The 20,297-nt window shown below is 41.5% G+C and overlaps 1 protein-coding gene across 1 annotated transcript; it reads left to right on the top strand.

Moving 5' to 3' along the window:
* The first annotated feature begins 13,880 nt into the window (after nucleotides 1-13,880).
* On the top strand, nucleotides 13,881-15,463 carry LOC128700345 (cuticle protein AM1274). Its single transcript, XM_053793460.2, has 3 exons — nucleotides 13,881-13,928; nucleotides 14,214-14,413; nucleotides 15,105-15,463. Exons 1-3 carry the CDS (start codon nucleotides 13,920-13,922, stop codon nucleotides 15,283-15,285), a joined length of 390 nt encoding a protein of 129 aa, XP_053649435.1. The 5' UTR covers nucleotides 13,881-13,919; the 3' UTR covers nucleotides 15,286-15,463.
* Nucleotides 15,464-20,297: the final 4,834 nt, after the last annotated feature.

The following is a 20,297-nucleotide window of genomic DNA, read 5'->3' on the forward strand; positions in this document are numbered from 1 at the left end:
GTGTGTGTGTGTGTGTGTGTGTGTGTGTGTGTGTGTGTGTGTGTACTGGCAAAAGAATTTACCGTAAGAATAATATTAGAAAAAAAATTACAACGACACTTTTAATAATTTTAGGTTATTGTGGAAAAACATTAGATAACAAAAAATGTTTATTGATTCTGGCTCTAACAAAAACAGAAATAATATTAAAACTAAAAAAGAATCAACATAAAACACAAATAAAATGACAAAATGTATATTGGATTTTGTTAATACATTGAAACATTTATATGAAGATAGAAGCGAGAAAGAAAATTTTTTTTTTTTTATTTTCACAAACTGACAGAGCCGTACCGACCTAGCAAACTGTTTGTGAAAGAAATGAGCACAGGAGAGATGATAACCAAAAGGGAAATGATGAGATAACTGCACTGGCGAAGACATTGATGAAGATATCTCAAGACAACTGGTGATTGATTAAGACACATGTGCAACAGTTTATTATCTTTATTGATAAAAGGTTTCGCCTATACAGTAGACTTCTTCAGTCAAATACAGAGACATCAGCTGTAGTATTGAAATGAAGATGATATAATCAATCCATCATAGATACCTAGTTGTTGCACGTGTGTTTTAATCATCAACATGTTGGTATTTTATACTATTATCAACAAGACTGATTGTTACCTGTAGGTTACCTGTAGTCATTACCGGGTTAGGGAGGCACTGATCCAGCTGCCCGGTCCCAGACCAAACCTCCTGGTTGCTGGCCTGATGACCTCAAGACCACCGACGACCAGCTGGTCGTCGGTGGTCTTGTGGAACCTGTCAAGTTCCCTCTTGAAGACAGCTAAAGGGACGCAATAACTGAAAAGAAACCTGATATAGTCAAAATGAAAGTGAACTGGGAAAATATATTTCCAAAGGTGCTGCTCTGGATGGAAACCATTGAGTATTGAGAAGCAGCACATGGAAGATATGAGGAGGATTGACAATATTGATAACAGAAACAATACAGTTTACGAGAATGGAAATCAAAAAGACACATTTTTTTTTTAAATTATGAGGAACTTTTGGTAGTGAATGTATAGAACCCAACGTTTAGTAATACTTGGGAGAGAGAGGAGTTTGATAAGGTCCATAAGGGATCACGTAATGCTCTGGGTGAGGGCGAAAAGTGACTGAGAAGAGGAAGACGTGGTAACTGGAGAGTCGTAGGTTGTAAGAGAAACGCAGCACCACAAGCCTTTCTCTACACCTTGACATGTTAAAGAAACAAGTTGAAGAACAGAAACATTATACCAACAGCAAAGTATAAAGAATGTACTCATCGTAGCATTGTATTAGTCATTTTAACTGCCATAGTAACAGTCATCGTAAAAGTAATGGTAGCAGTCATCGTAGCATCGTATCAGATTAATACACACTTCCCAGCGAACGTATCTTTTACGAAAATAGTGATACATTCTTCAATGTTTACTTACTGTATCTTAGAAATATCTAAAAACATTACCGGTATAACTAACATTACAGTTAGAAGGAGTAAATTAATAAAGGGTGAACATGTCTGACGTTCAGTACATAACTCAGGCAGCATAAAATGTTTATGCCACATAAGGAATATACTGATACCTCGGTGTTCATGATAATGTACCATGGAAGGCACGACTCATTCATGGATGTTATGGATTGTAAAGGACCTGCCTAGTATGGGCCAACAGGCCTGCTGCAGTGTTCCTCCTTTCTTATGTTCTTATATGTACGGTAAGGAACACTCTTCCTTTCACTCGTCCCTACACTTATCTCTACGTAACATTAATGTACGGTGTAAGGGAACACCTGGAAAGTCACATGTAGCGTGTAGCTGGTCATGGTGCCTAGACTTCCCCCTTTCTCCTTACATAACTGGTCCTCGTTAATCAACATTCTCCTCATATCTTCACGTCTTTCTTCCCTTGTTCGTCTGTTTCTCCTTCCTCTTCGTTGTCATTATGCTGCCTAGAGTCTACCTGGAGTCTGCCTGGAGGATGTTCCAGGGGTCAACGCCCCAGCAGCCCGGTCCTTGACCAGGCCTCCCTTACCTCAACCAGTCCTCGGATTGGTACATTAATAATTCAACTTATTTGCATAATAAGAAAGATTGCAAAACACTTACAATTTATAATGTAACTCACTGGCAGATATATATCATTCACGTGCTCTAAAAATTAAAACACACTTATCAGGTTTTTATATATTTTTTCTTAAGGTTTCTCTATGGACGTTACTTAAGCTTGGTTAAGTTAGGACAGGTTTCCAGTTAGGCGAGATTAGGATAGATTAAATTAGGATAGGGTTTCAGTTGGACTAGGCTACGTTGGGTTAGGTTAGGTTACTATAGGTTAAGGCTAGGTTAGTCAGTTAGGTTAGGTTGTTAGGAGAGGTTAAGTTAGGATAGGTTCCCAGTTAAGCTAAGTTAGCTTAGGACGCCAGCTATTTTCACTACGATGAACCAATTTCCCCAACATTTCACTTCTAGTATTCTTAATTCTTCTATTTTTTTATTAGAGCCATTTTCACCTGTGTCATTTTCACCTGTGTCATTTTCACCTGTGTCATTTTTACCTGTCATTTTCACCTGTGTCATTTTTACCTGTCATTTTCACCTGTGTCATTTTCACCTGTGTCGTTTAACCTGTGTCATTTTCACATATGTCATTTTCACCTGTGTCATTTTCACCTCATCAATTATACCTGTGTCATTTTCACATGTGTCATTTTTACTTGTGTCATTTTCACATGTTTCATTATCACGTGTGCCATTTTCAGATGTCATTTTTTCCTGAGGTGCAATCTTCATCTATGCCATTTTCACCTGTGTATTTTCGCCTATTTACCTGTCATTTTACCTGTGTCGATTTTACCTGTCATAATTACCTGCCATATGTACCTGTTCTTCACTACCACCAATCCTGAACTACCTCATGATTCCCAACCCTTACTGCATCACCCATCACCTTCCTTTCCCCACTCATCTTCCACACCACCCTCACCCATCCACCACCACTCACCACCCATCCCCCCCACTAACCACCCTCCACCATCCCCCACCACTTACTACCCTCCACCAGATCATGTATGCAGAGGAGACGGAGCAGAAGACACGATAAGATAATGGATTAATCTCTCACGTCAGTGTCAGAAGGTAAGAGAGTGAACAGAGTCAGGTCGTGGACACTACTGGTTCGATTACACTCTATATTCCTCATTCTTTGTATATATATTTGTATATATATATATATATATATATATATATATATATATATATATATATATATATATATATATATATATATATATATATATATATATATATATATATATATATATATTATATATATGTCGTGCCGAATAGGCAGAACTTGCGATCTTGGCTTAAATAGCAACGCTCATCTTGCCATATTGGACAAGTGAAAATTTGTGTATGCAATAATTTCGCCAAAATCATTCTGAACCTAACGAAAAAAAATATATTTCACTGTGTTTGTTTAGTATTAAATTATTGTAAACAAATCTAAAATATATTTAGTTGGGTTAGGCTAAAATAAATTGTTCTTGTTATAATAAGGTTAGGTAAGTTTTCTAAGTTCCTTTTGGTGCAAAATTATAAATTTTTACATCAACATTAATGAAAAAAATATATCTTTAAACGTATAAGAGAAAATTTTAGAAAGGACTTAATTTTAAATGAGTTCTTGTTAATTGACCAGTTTTACATATTCGGCACGACATATATATATATATATATATATATATATATATATATATATATATATATATATATATATATATATATATATATATATATATATATATATATATATATATATATATATATAATACGAATTATTATATATGTGGTAATATGCCTCCTATTCTCGATGCATAAAATATGCTACTGCTGCTGCTGCTGCTGCTACTACTACTAACACTTCTACCACTACTACTAATAGATATATTAGTACTACCCATTCATGGTTACTTAATGGGGTTTAAAGCCTATCAACTTCACGAGGGTCATTAAGACTGCTTGTCACCTGTTCAACACCAGTCAAGAATACTTTACTACCTAAATTAGGGATATAGGCAAACTCTCAGTGTATATACACCTCTCAGTGTATATACACCTCTCAGTGTATATACACCTCTCAGTGTATATACACCTCTCAGTGTATATACACCTCTCGGTGTATATACACCTCTCAGTGTATATACACCTCTCGGTGTATATACACCTCTCAGTGCATATACACCTCTCAGTGTATATACACCTCTCGGTGTATATATTCTGAGGCCCTGTTCTTATGATTCTAAAATCTTGACACCTGTTAAAAAAAACATATAAATATTGACTGCAAGTTTGTAACATTAACAATTTAACTCTACCTCAAAAATATTAACATCTTGACTTTGTTTCAAAAATATTATAAGGTTGACACAAATAATGGAAAGCTAAACAATTTACCCATCCGATAATTTTAACATGTTTTTAACCCCACTCAAAAAATTGCTAACTTTATTTCCTCACTCAGAAAAATGTATACATTTTAACCCCACTCCAAAAAATTTTAATATTTTAACTCCACTCCAAAATATGTTAATATTTTAATCACTACTCGAAAAAATTTATCCTTTTAACCCCACTCAAAAAATATGTAAGCATTTTTAACCCCACTCAAAAAAGTTAACATTTTAACCCCACTCAGAAAAATGTTATCATTTTAACTTCACTCCAAAATATGTTAACATTTTAACCCTGCTCCAAAAAAGGTAATATTTTAACCCCACTCAAAAAAGCATATTAACATTTTAAACCTACTCCAAAAAATGTTAACATTTGAAGCCATACCCAGCGGTACAAGACGATAATTAGGACTCCAGAGTACTGCGCTAAATATTCACTCAAGCTTTTAACATTTTTGGACTCGGGTTAAATTTTTAACATTTCTGACCCCACTAAAAAACTTTTTGTTTTAAAAGTTTGAGTGCGGCGCTGCCCCGTTGTCTAACAAGAGAAGTAACATGATCAACTATGTCCTAACTTGCTGTTTGTGCACCGATTGTGCACACTGAGTCAGGCAGGCAGGTAACTGTATCTGCAGTTAACTCTGGCGACCAGATTCAGGTAACAGCTTTCATGACCTGGGAAATAGGTGACCCTGTCCCATGCCTATAAGGCATTTAGGTACAGGTAGGTTCGCAAGGACGGGTCCTGGCCCGGGTCTTCTCCATGCGGTGTCCCGACAGTGACTCCCCATATGAGGTGACGGGTGGCAGGCGGTGATCGAAAGCAAGATCCGCAGGTTGTTGACTACAACACACACAAGATGTACTGTGTTGTCATCCCGGGTCTGTCCGACGGGAGGCGGTTGCGTAGGGGCGTCGTGGCAGGCATATAGACGACCCCCATAACTACGCCTTATACCTGTCAAGTTACCATGGTAATATAGAATAAAAAGGCATAATACCATGACTGGAACAATACAAAATAACCCGCACATAGGAGAGAGAAGCTTAATGACGACGTTTCGGTCCGACTTGTGACTATTTACAAGTCACACTTAGAGAGCCCATTCCTATTAAGAAATCTCTTTCTGACTTTATATCTATCAGGTAATTATTTTTTAATCTATGTCTAGTAGGGAGATCAGATGACCCTACGTCCTTTTTTTTACACTCATCATTCCATATGAGAGTTTTTACAAAGTAGAATTGAGTATATGGAGAGAAAAAGAGAGGTTAAGAGAGTGGTGAAGGATGTAAAAGGAGAGCGGGTGACATGCTATCAACAAATTTTGTTGAGAATAAGAAAAAGTTCTGAAGTGAGATTAACAATGTGAGAAAATCTAGGGAGCGAATGGATCTGACAGCTCAGTTCAGTCTATCAAGACTGATGGACTGAACACATCGATTCCAGGATTAGGGACTGATTACCTCAAACGTCTTCTCATCTCCCACCATGCATTTCTGTACCGGACTGAGGGGAAGCCACTCGTTGGCGGAACGTTTCCACAATGTGGATTCCCAGATGTAGCTAAACTGTCTAATTCTTCAATTTGTCTGTTTTCGAAGTCCTTTACATCACATCCACCTTGTTTGTTGGTAATCCAGCACCTTCCATGGGAATATAAACAGAAATGCAGTATAATGTGATCCTTTATTGACTACGTTTCGCCCACACAGTGGGCTTTTTCAAGTCACAAACAGAACTAGTTCTGTTTGTGACTTGAAAAAGCCCACTGTGTGGGCGAAACGTAGTCAATGATCACATTTTGCATTTGTGTAATCCAGCATTTCCACCTTCCATGGGGTTTACCTGCCTCCATGTATGACCAGTTGTTGGTTTTTACACCATTCCAGTAATCTAGGTTATTTTATGACAGTTAAGTAACCTAAGCGTCTTCATCTCAGCCAGTTTATCAAGGTGAATTCATCTCAGTGAAGTTATGTAGGTGACTTCATGTCAGTCAAGTTATCAAGGTGTATTCATCTCAGTCAAGTTACATAGATAGCTTGAGTGACTTTACGTCACTTAAGTTACCCATGTATATTCACACCGGTTAAGTAGTTAAGTTAACTTCATGTCAGCCTGGTAATCTCGCTGACCTCATGTCAATCAGGTGATCTATGTGGCTTGAATGTCACCAAGAGGCAGGGCGAGGCCTACTTACTCACACCCGTCAGCAAGTGTGTGTTCAAAAATCTACCCTAGTGTCCTCAATCTGTTATCAGCTGCAACCAGTCATGCCGTCACTTGTTGCTTTCACTAATGATACAGTCACCACCACTGTCACCTGTGCTGCTCTTAGTGGGTACCTGGGTGTTAGTCGACTGGTGTGAGTCTCATCCTGGGACAAAATTGACCTAATTTTCCCGAAATGCTCTGCATAACAAGGGGCTGTCTATATAGTAGTATGTCATTGATGTCAGCTATGGTCTGTATTATTATTATTATTATTATTATTAAAGATTCGCCGGTATTCTCCCGGCCCGGGCCTTTTCCAAGTGGTGGCTCGGCCTTGGCCCCCTGTCCAGGGAGTGTCTGAGACCTTGGTCTCCCATGGGAGGAGGCACAAGAATCCCCTCATCTGTGGGACCAACTGTCTCCAGGCCTAGCCACATTCCCCGCCCTCATGGGGCTCGTAGGGAGAAGCTAGGCCTCTCTGGTCTGCCATCCCCTCCCCAAGGGGGCTAATGGGCATGACAGTCTTGTGAGATACAAGCTCTGGCTCAGGCACCTAACCTAACCTAGAAGGGCTGGGCATGGTGTCGATATATGGTCTGTATACCTTGTACATGTACTTGTAGAAATAAAGATATTATTATTATTATTATTATTATTATTATTATTATTATTATTATTATTATTAGTAGTAGTAGTAGTAGTAGTAGTAGTAGTAGTAGTAGTAGTAGTAGTAGTAGTAGTTGTTGTTGGTGTTGTAGTAGTAATAGTATAATTATAACTATTATTATTATTATTATTATTATTATTATTATTATGATTGTTATTATTATCATCATCATCATTATTATTATATTTAGGGGAAGCGCTAAACTTACAGGAGTTCATGTACACATAACACATTTCAGACTAGTATAGAGAATGTATTTGAATAAATTCCAGACTTACCAGTCAACTGTCTCCTGCATTTTCTTGAATGATTCATATACGAATTTAGTATTTTGTGTGTGTGTGTGTGTGTGTGTGTGTGTGTGTGTGTGTGTGTGTGTGTGTGTGTGTGTGTGTGTGTGTGTGTGTGTGTGTGTGTGTGTGTGTGTGTGTGTGTTGTGTGTGTGTGTGTGTGTGTGTGTGTGTGTGTGTGTGTGTGTGTGTGTGTGTGTGTGTGTGTGTGTGTGTGTGTGTGTGTGTGTATGTGTGTGTGTGTGTGTGTGTGTGTACTCACCTAGTTGTACTCACCTAGTTGAGGTTGCGGGGGTCGAGTCCGAGCTCCTGGCCCCGCCTCTTCACTGATCGCTACTAGGTCACTCTCCCTGAGCCGTGAGCTTTATCATACCTCTGCTTAAAGCTATGTATGGATCCTGCCTCCACTACATCACTTCCCAAACTATTCCACATACTGACTACTCTGTGGCTGAAGAAATACTTCCTAACATCCCTGTGATTCATCTGTGTCTTCAGCTTCCAACTGTGTCCCCTTGTTACTGTGTCCAATCTCTGGAACATCCTGTCTTTGTCCACCTTGTCAATTCCTCTCAGTATTTTGTATGTCGTTATCATGTCCCCCCTATCTCTCCTGTCCTCCAGTGTCGTCAGGTTGATTTCCCTTAACCTCTCCTCGTAGGACATACCTCTTAACTCTGGGACTAGTCTTGTTGCAAACCTTTGCACTTTCTCTAGTTTCTTTACGTGCTTGGCTAGGTGTGGGTTCCAAACTGGTGCCGCATACTCCAATATGGGCCTAACGTACACGGTGTACAGGGTCCTGAATGATTCCTTATTAAGATGTCGGAATGCTGTTCTGAGGTTTGCTAGGCGCCCATATGCTGCAGCAGTTATTTTGTTGATGTGCGCTTCAGGAGATGTGCCTGGTGTTATACTCACCCCAAGATCTTTTTCCTTGAGTGAGGTTTGTAGTCTCTGGCACCCTAGACTGTACTCCGTCTGCGGTCTTCTTTGCCCTTCCCCAATCTTCATGACTTTGCACTTGGTGGGATTGAACTCCAGGAGCCAATTGCTGGACCAGGTCTGCAGCCTGTCCAGATCCCTTTGTAGTTCTGCCTGGTCTTCGATCGAGTGAATTCTTCTCATCAACTTCACGTCATCTGCAAACAGGGACACCTCAGAGTCTATTCCTTCCGTCATGTCGTTCACAAATATCAGAAACAGCACTGGTCCTTGGACTGACCCCTGTGGGACCCCGCTGGTCACAGGTGCCCACTCTGACACCTCGCCACGTACCATGACTCGCTGCTGTCTTCCTGTCAAGTATTCCCTGATCCATTGTAGTGCCTTCCCTGTTATCCCTGCTTGGTCCTCCAGTTTTTGCACCAATCTCTTGTGTGGAACTGTGTCAAACGCCTTCTTGCAGTCCAAGAATATGCAATCCACCCACCCCTCTCTCTCTTGTCTTACTGCTGTCACCATGTCATAGAACTCCAGTAGGTTTGTGACACAGGATTTCCCGTCCCTGAAACCATGTTGGCTGCTGTTGATGAGATCGTTCCTTTCTAGGTGTTCCACCACTCTTCTCCTGATAATCTTCTCCATGATTTTGCATACTATACATGTCAGTGACACTGGTCTGTAGTTTAATGCTTCATGTCTGTCTCCTTTTTTAAAGATTGGGACTACATTTGCTGTCTTCCATGCCTCAGGCAATCTCCCTGTTTCGATAGATGTATTGAATATTGTTGTTAGGGGTACATATAGTGCCTCTGCTCCCTCTCTCAATACCCATGGGGAGATGTTATCTGGCCCCATTGCCTTTGAGGTATCTAGCTCACTCAGAAGCCTCTTCACTTCTTCCTCGGTTGTGTGCACTGTGTCCAGCACATGGTGGTGTGCCCCACCTCTCCGTCTTTCTGGAGCCCCTTCTGTCTCCTCTGTGAACACTTCTTTGAATCTCTTGTTGAGTTCCTCACATACTTCACGGTCATTTCTTGTTGTCTCTCCTCCTTCCTTCCTTAGCCTAATTACCTGGTCCTTGACTGTTGTTTTCCTCCTGATGTGGCTGTACAACAGTTTCGGGTCAGATTTGGCTTTCGCTGCTATGTCATTTTCATATTGTCTTTGGGCCTCCCTTTTTATCTGTGCATATTCGTTTCTGGCTCTACGACTGCTCTCCTTATTCTCCTGGGTCCTTTCCTTCTATATTTCTTCCATTCCCTAGCATACTTGGTTTTTGCCTCCCTGCACCTTTGGGTAAACCATGGGCTCATCCTAGCTTTTTCATTATTCCTGTTACCCTTGGGTACAAACCTCTCCTCAGCCTCCTTGCATTTTGTTGCTACATATTCCATCATCTCATTAACTGGCTTCCCTGCCAGTTCTCTGTCCCACTGAACCCCGTTCAGGAAGTTCCCCAGTTCCTCATTCCTATGTAGTCCCCTTTCTTGTAGTTTGGCTTCATTCGTCCTGGCCTTCCTGCTTCTCCCTCCACTTGTAGCTCTACTGTGTATTCGAAGCTTAAAACCACATGGTCACTGGCCCCAAGGGGTCTTTCATATGTGATGCCCTCAATATCTGCACTACTCAAGGTGAATACTAAGTCCAGCCTTGCTGGTTCATCCTCTCCTCTCTCTCTTGTAGTGTCCCTTACGTGTTGGCACATGAAGTTTTCCAGTACCACCTCCATCATCTTAGCCCCCCATGTGGGTCCAAGTTCTCCCAATCGATCTCCTTGTGGTTAAAGTCACCCATGATCAGGAGCTTTGTCCTGCATGCATGAGCTCTTCTGGCCACTCTAGCCAGTGTGTCAACCATCGCTCTATTGCTCTCGTCGTTCTCTTGCCTTGGCCTCCTGCTGTTCTGCGGTGGGTTATACATCACTGCTATTACCACCTTGGGACCTCCAGAGTGAAGCGTTCCCGCTATGTAATTACTTTCTTCTCCGCTGTCTCCTCTCTCCAGCTCATCAAAATTCCAGCGATTTTTGATCAGCAATGCCACTCCTCCACCCCCCCTGTTCCCTCTGTCTTTCCTCAGGATTTGGTATCCCATTGGAAAGATGGCATCTGTTATCATACCTGTAAGCTTGGTTTCTGTGAGAGCTATGATGTCCGGTGATGCTTCTTTGACTCTTTCATGCCACTCCTCCCACTTATTTGTTATTCCATCAGCGTTTGTGTACCATACCTTCAGTTTCCTTTCCAACACTGTGGTTTGGGGGGCCTGTGAGGGTGGGAGACCTGGTGGCATACTGTGGGATTCTATAGCTCGGTGTTGGGTGGAGGCTGTGGGTATGGACTGTAGTGTGTGTTGGGATGGTGTGATAGGTTGTATGGTTCTGAGAATAGTTGTGTGTGTGCTTGCCCTTGCTGTTCTGTTCTGCTCTGACTGACCTCTGCTGGTTCCATCATTGTCTCTTTTCCTAGCTCCTTTCGCTTTTTTCTCCTCTCCCTCAGCTGCTGTCGTTCTGATTTTGTTCTGTCTCTGTCTAGGAACACCCTCTTGTACTCTTCCGAGTATTTCAATCGTGGTTTCTCTTGGAGGATCCTGTTCCGCACTGTTTCCGTCCTGAGAATCAGCTTGATTGGTCGGTTTCTCCCCTTCGAGTTCCCCCCTATTCTCTGAAAATTTACAATCTCGTCCATCTCTTCACCTATTTCCGTGATGATTTTCTCAATCTCCTTTCTTTCTACCTGCTGCCTTTCAGTGTGTGTCCTTTCCTCTCTCTCCTGAAGCCCATGGATAAACACTGATTTTGCCCTTTCCTCCTCCCATTGCCTCACCCTCTGTGACTCTGGATCCTGCCTGTATGTGGTCAGTTTCTCCCTTGATTTTTCCAGTGGCTCTTGATAGCATGGTTGTGCCTCAGCATTCGACCTATCACCCTCTCCATCTGCAACCAGCTGTTCTTCCCTTTCACTCCTTGGTCCTCCTTGGCAGGCTGATATGACCTAAGCATAATTCATAATTCCTTCCTTCCTGTTCGGCCTCGCAGCTTCACATGTTGTGTCTTCTCTGGTCACTGCCCCTGTAACTCGCTTCAGCCTATTTATCTCAACTTCTAGGACCCTTATCTTGGCTACTGCAGTTTCGACTTGTGCCTCCCAATTTTTTGTCTCATTCTCCAACCTCTTTTCCAATTTCACAGAGAGCTCTTTCTCCATTTTTTCAGAAAGCTCTCCTAATTTTCTCTCCCACTCTTGTTCCATCCTTTTCCACTGCTCCTCCATCCACTCCTCCCTACCAGAACCATTCTCATCTGATCCTTGGTTCCTGCGAGTCCCCACCATTTGTGTGTGTGTGTATGTGTGTGTGTGTGTGTGTGTGTGTGTGTGTGTACTCACCTAATTGTGGTTGCAGGGGTCGAGACTCAGCTCCTGGCCCCGCCTCTTCACAGATCGCTACTGGGTCCTCTCCCTCTCTGCTTCCTGAGCTTTGTCATACCTCTTCTTAAAACTATGTATGGTTCCTGCCTCCACTACTTCACTTGCTAGGCTATTCCACTTCCTGACGACTCTATGACTGAAGAAATACTTCCTAACGTCCCTGTGACTCGTCTGAGTCTTCAGCTTCCAGTTGTGAACCCTTGTTTCTGTGTCCCCTCTCTGGAACATCCTATCTCTGTCCACCTTGTCTATTCCCCGCAGTATCTTGTATGTCGTTATCATGTCTCCCCTGACCCTTCTGTCCTCCAGTGTCGTCAGTCCGATTTCCCTCAACCTTCCCTCGTACGACATTCTCCTGAGCTCTGGGACTAGCCTTGTTGCAAACCTTTGTACTTTCTCTAACTTCTTGACGTGCTTGACCAGGTGTGGGTTCCAGACTGTTGCTGCATACTCCAGTATGGGCCTAACATACACAGTGTACAGTGTCTTGAACGATTCCTTATTAAGGTATCGGAACGCTATTCTCAGGTTTGCCAGTCGCCCGTATGCTGCAGCAGTTATTTCGTTGATGTGTGCCTCCGGTGACGTGCTCGGTGTTATGGTCACCCCAAGGTCTTTCTCCCTGAGTGAGGTCTGTAGTCTTTGTCCACCTAGCCTATACTCTGTCTGCGGTCTTCTTTGCCCCTCCCCAATCTTCATGACTTTGCATTTGGCAGGATTGAATTCGAGAAGCCAGTTTCTGGACCACATGTCCAGCCTGTCCAGGTCTCTTTGCAGTCCTGCCTCATCCTCATCCAATTTAATTCTTCTCATCAACTTCACATCATCTGCGAATAGGAACACTTCAGAGTCTATTCCTTCCATCATGTCGTTCGCATATATCAAAAAGAGCACTGGTCCTAGAACTGACCCCTGTGGGACCCCGCTCGTCACAGGCGCCCACTGTGATACCTCTTCACGTACCATGACTCGTTGCTGCCTCCCTGTCAGGTATTCCCTTATCCATTGCAGTGCCCTCCCTGTTATATGCGCTTGAGTGTGTGTGTGTGTGTGTGTGTGTGTGTGTGTGTGTGTGTGTGTGTGTATGTGTGTGTGTGTTGTGTGTGTGTGTGTTTGTGTGTGTGTGTGTGTGTGTGTGTGTGTGTGTGTGTTGTGTGCGTGTGTGTGTGTGTGTGTGTGTGTGTGTGTGTGTGTGTGTATGTGTGAAAATTAATGAACAATTTTCTGCAAGCCTATCAATATCACCGATGCCCTGAGCATTATGAAAGCTAAGGGCCATTATGCCTACAGACAAACTGGACCAAAATATCAGTATTACTGAAGAATAAGAAGGAACAGTACCGTGGCTGGAACTATTCACCAAAAACTCGCACCAGTAAGTATTTTGACGACGTTTCGGTCCTTGCTGAACTAGTTGTAACCTTTCCCTAGTCCAGGAAGGACCGAAGCCTCGTCGAAAGTGAGGATTTTCGGTGAAATGTATTAAAATTATTATTGCCTCGACAAGAAATTCTTGTAGGTGATGTAAAGGCGCAGTGAGAGCGAGACATAGATCACGATGTAGAGGCGCAGTGAGAGCGAGACAGATCACGATGTAGAGGCGCAGTGAGAGCGAGACATAGATCACAATGTAGAGGCGCAGTGAGAGCGAGACATAGATCGCTACTCAGTCACGAAAACAGCAGACTTCACTGACATTGTGTCACCACCTTTCACGAAGATAACAAAAATGTCGAGGTCATGGATCCAGAATTGTAGGACAACCTCTGGCGGTGAAGTCCCTGACTCCAGCCTCTTCCCCCCCTTCCCTTCCAAATCCCCCTTTGCTTAGTATATAAGGTGGACCAACATACCCAGACCCTATCATACGCTCACTACCTGACAACATGAAGCTTGTGAGTGTTGCTGGAGGGGCAGGATTTAAGGAACCCACGAATCAGTTTTACGATTTTTCCATTGCCATTATGCTATATAAAGCCAGTAGCCTGCAGTGCCATATTTATCACTTATTTATTTATTGTCTCTTGCATACTAGTTCGTGATCTTGGCAACATAATAATGGTGCGTTCTGCTGCACTGCTAGGATTTAAGGAACCCACAAAACATTTAGCCATATAAACCCTGTAGTCTTCAATGGTACATTTAACCTTTTGCTAAATATATTATTTCTTGCTTGTTAGATCGTGATCTTGGCTGTAGTAGCTGTGGCAGTGGCTGACAAGTTGGCTGCCCCGCCTGTACTCATCGTTCGCAGCCAACAGGTCGATCCTGACGCTACTGGTGCCCACAGCTCTGACTTTGAGAGTGAGAACGGCATCAAGTTCCAGGTCTCTGGTTCTCAGGGTGCCAATGGAGGGTCCAACATGATTGGCTCGTGGAGGTCAGAGTCATTTTATTAAGATAATCTGTATATCATCTAAATATCCGCAATAACTTCTACTTGATCATATTTTTTCATACTTTAGAAACCTCTAAGACTCCAAATATCACAGTCTTCTGTCAGTCTTGGAGCATTTTGTCCTCTCTATTTCCATTCAGTTTAATTCCACAGTTTACCTCATATATTCCTTATATTTTTGCATGGTATCTAGGGTATCTAGCATATTCTCTGCTTCCTCCATGCATTCTATCTTAATTAATATACTTTGCTCACTCCTTGCTTTATGGATCTCTTCCTAATTTCCTTCTAGAGTTTAATTTTCGATTTCCTGTACAACTTACCATATTCTTATGAAAAGTTATAGACCTACAACTAAAGCCCAGAATCCGATCTTTTATGTTCCTGACTTAATACATTCAGTGTATTACTGTAGTATTGGTGCATCAACATTTGTGATTTGTACACCAGTTATGAAACATTTAAGCAAATCATTCTTATTGACTTAGGAGTGCAGAGTAAACATTACCTTCTGACTTCCTAATTTTACATTTTTCACTTTGTTACGTTAATGTTTATGGTAACACTTACAAGAAAGGGGTATTTCAAAGATAAAATTTCTAGTCACTGAATAGAGCAATCATTAATATTTCTTATAATTCACATTAAAACTAATGAGGATGTTACTTCTCAGCTACCCTCAGGAGGACGGTAGTGTAGTGTCAGTACAATTCGTGGCTGACGAGAACGGCTACCAGCCACAGTCCGACCAGCTGCCCGTGGCTCCTATATTCCCCCACGTAATCCCTCAGTTTGTCCTCGACCAGATCGCCTTCGCCGAGAAGGAGAAGAAGCTCCAGGAACAAGGGAACTAAGAAACTTTTTATTGATGTGTTTTTCTGGCTATGTTGGTAAACTATTTCTTTCTCGCTAGCTACACATGCTCTTGACACAGACGTGGCAGATACTCACAGTCTCAAGTGTTAATGATATTTATTGAATTTATTTATTAAATAACATTTTTACATGTAAAATAAAAAGTTTATATTATGATTAAGTTTTCTTTAGTGCTCATGGTGTGAAATTAGTAAAATACGGTAAATGTTCTCAGACCAAAAAAAAAAGTCCATACCCTCCAGGTAGACAAGACGTTTTCAGTGCCTCCAGGTAGAGATGACATCTTCAATGCCTCCAGGTAGACATGACGTCTTCAATGCCTCCAGGTAGACATGACGTCTTCAATGCCTCCAGGTAGAGATGACGTCTTCAGTGCCTCCAGGTAGAGATGACGTCTTCAATGCCTCCAGGTAGACATGACGTCTTCAATGCCTCCAGGTAGAAATGACATCTTCAATGCCTCCAGGTAGACATGACGTCTTCAATGCCTCCAGGTAGAGATGACGTCTTCAATGCCTCCAGGTAGAGATGACGTCTTCAATGCCTCCAGGTAGAGATGACGTTTTCAATGCCTCCAGGTAGACATGACGTCTTCAATGCCTCCATGTAGACATGACGTCTTCAATGCCTCCAGGTAGACATGACGTCTTCAATGCCTCCAGGTAGACATGACGTCTTCAATGCCTCCAGGTAGACATGACGTCTTCAATGCCTCCATGTAGACATGACGTCTTCAATGCCTCCAGGTAGACATGACGTCTTCAATGCCTCCAGGTAGAGATGACGTCTTCAATGCCTCCATGTAGACATGACGTCTTCAATGCCTCCAGGTAGACATGACGTCTTCAATGCCTCCAGGTAGACATGACGTCTTCAATGCCTCCAGGTAGAGATGACGTCTTCAATGCCTCCATGTAGACATGACGTCTTCAATGCCTCCAGGTAGACATGACGTCTTCAATGCCTCCAGGTAGACATGACGTCTTCAGTGCCTCCAGGTAGAGATGACGTCTTCAGTGCCTCCAGCCTCTTACTGCAGAGTTGCAAGCCTTTACCTAGTATTCATATTATCCCAAAAGTAAGCCACAGTGTTTTAAGGTTTGAAGTCGATCAGAAGATGCATTGAACACTCATTGCTAGGAAACCAATTTGTTGAATACTGATAATGAATTAAAACTTAAACAACCACACAAAATTCGTGCAAAGTCTATTTGGAGATTACCACCACCACTGAAGGTCTCAAGCTGACCACAAGACGCATTCTCTAGCTGTCGCACGTAATCCAAAACTTTCAAGTATATTAACTATGCAGCTAACAGACACAAGATAAACAGCCGGAAGCTTCGTTTGGACGATGTTTCGCTGCTCTGATGAAACATTGTCTATGTGAAATCTCCAGTTGCTGCTTTTGTGTGTGCGTTTTTCAATCATATACGACTTCCTGGCATATTTTCACCTATGAAGTCATGCATAGACAGAATAACAACCTATGTGATATGTCAAGATCTCTTATTAATGAAAATAAGATACCGGATATATTAAGCCAATTTCCTAAATTTGTTAGTAACAGATAAGTGAACTGTAGATATGAATCCAGATGTACTCCTGTAAACCCTTTTGGGGCCTAGTTCCTAGGTCTTTTGTGTATCCATATGCTCTTGTGCTACCATCCACAGGATGGATATGAGGTATACAATAAACTAGCCACTTCGTCGGCAAAATTTAATATGAAGATAAACCTCATAAATTATGTTTCATGAGATGGATCAGCCAACACATATTGAAGACTTTCAGAAAATTCCTACTCAGGTTATTTCCTGGAGGAGAAAAATTCCACACACTCTTAAGAATAAAATTATCCAAAACTTACACAATCTGACATCAAGAGGAAGGAAAACGCAGGAAGACTTAAAGTTTAAAGTTGAACGGAAGATGCGATTTACAGTTATTGCACAGAATCCAGAAAAAAATAGTGTTTACACAGCCTTAAATCCGTGAAACTAGTCATCCTTTGATTCCTATACCCTAAAACAATAATCATCCTACCTCCATATAAGTGGATTGCATCACTCTTGAGAGTTTGAAGCCGACCAGTAGAGTCATTCTCAAGTTATCACACAGAAACAATTATTGAGGATGTTCTATATAAAATTGATCGTAGGGCATCTGCACATTAGTTGTAGTTATAGTTCACTAATGCTGAAAATTTAGGTCGATCTGACGAAGCGTTCTCAAGTTACAAGCCATAACCTTCATGACACGGACAAAAACACTGTTTCTAGGGATGTGACTGCTTCTAGAATAAAACCGTATATATATATATATATATATATATATATATATATATATATATATATATATATATATATATATATATATATATATATATATATATATATATATATATATATATATATATATATATGTATATATATGTATATATATATATATATATATATATATATATATATATATATGTATATATATATGTATATGTATGTATGTATGTATATTATTATTATTATTATTTAAAAGTTCGCAAAGCTTATGAAACTCAGTCATAAAAATGCGAGTGTTTGTACTTTTTTCAGTTACTTTTATTTTAAATTTCCAACAATCCTATATGAATAAAGGTCCCCTTGGTTGGTATATATGTCGGGCCGCCACACCCTGACCTCACCACAAACTGATAACACGAAGATGGCGACTATTGCTTCACGACAGACTCCGTCTTACCATCGTATCCAGTCATCAGTTATTATATTCACTGAGGACCTCGTAACATCACTGAGTCAAGCAACATCTGAGGTCTAGGAGAGGTGAGGAGTAATCAGGTTAGATCTGACGAAGGGGTGGAGATTAATTTCAATTTCTTGCATCAAGAGCTCATCGCCAGTATTAAGTTTCATTAAAAAAACTTACCACGGGTGGGGATTGAACTCGTGGCGAGCTCAAACCCCACCAGCGCTGGCCTGGAGTTTTACTACTCACTCGCCACGAGTTTAGTCACCACCCTGGAGGTTACGTGGAGGTTACCTGGAGGTTATTCCGGGGGATCAACGCCCCCGCGGCCCGGTCCATGACCAGGCCTCCCGATGGATCAGGGCCTGATCAACTAGGCTGTTACTGCTGGCCGCACGCAGTCCAACGTACGAGCCACAGCCCGGCTGATCCGGCACTGACTTTAGGTATCTGTCCAGCTCTCTCTTGAAGGCAGCCAGGGGTTTATTGGCAATTCCCTTAATGCTTGATGGGAGGCTGTTGAACAGTTTTGGGCCCCGGACACTTAGGGTGTTTTCCCTTAGTGTACCAATGGCGCCCCTACTTTTTATTGGGGGCATTTTGCATCGCCTGCCCAGTCTTTTACTTTCGTAGGGAGTGATTTCTGTGTGCAGATTTGGGACCATTCCTTCCAAGATTTTCCAAGTGTAGATTATGATATATCTCTCCCTCCTGCGTTCCAGCGAGTAATCCGGGTACGGTTTGTTTGCAGTCGTGCCGTTTTATTCGTAGTCATTCAACATCTTCGCAGCAGACTCTTAACTTCCGGCTAACTTACTTCTCCTTATATAACATCTATGAAACAATAGAAATTAGATCGCTTGTTATTCGTATAGCATACAGTGTATAATTAATGTATAATGGATTTTGGCTAGCTGTATATATCATATTAAAATGTTCTTTGTAAAGTCATTCTGGGATATTTATCATCTACCTTCTTCTATAACTTTCACAAAAAAAATGGTCTTGGTGTGTCTACCACAGTTACCCATACACTCGTCTTAAAGGAATACCTCAGTAATCCAAACACTTGTCTTAAATAATACCTCAGTAATCCAGACACTGGTCTTAAAGGAATACCTCAGTAATCCAAACACTGGTCTTAAAGGAATACCTCAGTAATCCAAACACTGGTCTTAAAGGAATACCTCAGTAATCCAAACACTGGTCTTAAAGGAATACCTCAGTAATCCAGACACTGGTCTTAAAGGAATACCTCAGTAATCCAGACACTGGTCTTAAAGGAATATTTCAATAATCCAAACACTGGTCTTGAAGGAACACCTCAGTAATCCAAAAATTGGTCTTAAAGGAATACCTCAGAAATCCAAACACTGGTCTTGAAGGAATACCTCAGTAATCCAAACACTGGTCTTGAAGGAATACCTCAGTAATCCAAACACTGGTCTTAAAGGAATACCTCAGTAAACCAAACACTTGTCTTAAATAATACCTCAGTAATCCAGACGCTGGTCTTAAAGGAATACCTGAGTAATCCAAACACTGGTCTTAAAGGAATACCTCAGTAATCCAAACACTGGTCTTAAAGGAATACCTCAGTAATCCAGACACTGGTCTTAAAGGAATACCTCAGTAATCCAGACACTGGTCTTAAAGGAATATTTCAATAATCCAAACACTGGTCTTGAAGGAACACCTCAGTAATCCAAAAATTGGTCTTAAAGGAATACCTCAGAAATCCAAACACTGGTCTTGAAGGAATACCTCAGTAATCCAAACACTGGTCTTGAAGGAATACCTCAGTAATCCTAACACTGGTCTTGAGGGAACTCCTCAGTAATCCAAACACTGGTCTTGAGGGAATACCTCAGTAATCCGAATACTGGTCTTGAAGGAATACTTCAGTAATCCAAACACTGGTCTTGAAGGGACGCCTCAGTAATCCAAACACTGTTCTTGAAGGAACACCTCAGTAATCCAAACACTGGTCTTGAAGGAATACCTCAGTAATCCAGACACTGGACTTAAAGGAATAGCTCAGTAATGCAGACACTGGTCTTAAAGGAATACCTCAGTAATCCAGACACTGGTCTTAAAGGAATACCTCAAAAATCCAAACACTAGTCTTGAAGGAATACCTCAGAGCAATCCAAACACTGGTCTTGAAGGAACACCTCAGAAATCCAAACACTGGTCTTGAAGGAACACCTCAGTAATCCAAACACTGATCTTGAAGGAACACCTCAGT

This window comes from Cherax quadricarinatus, chromosome 71, assembly GCF_038502225.1.
Source record: "Cherax quadricarinatus isolate ZL_2023a chromosome 71, ASM3850222v1, whole genome shotgun sequence".
Taxonomy (NCBI): Eukaryota; Metazoa; Arthropoda; class Malacostraca; order Decapoda; family Parastacidae; genus Cherax; species Cherax quadricarinatus.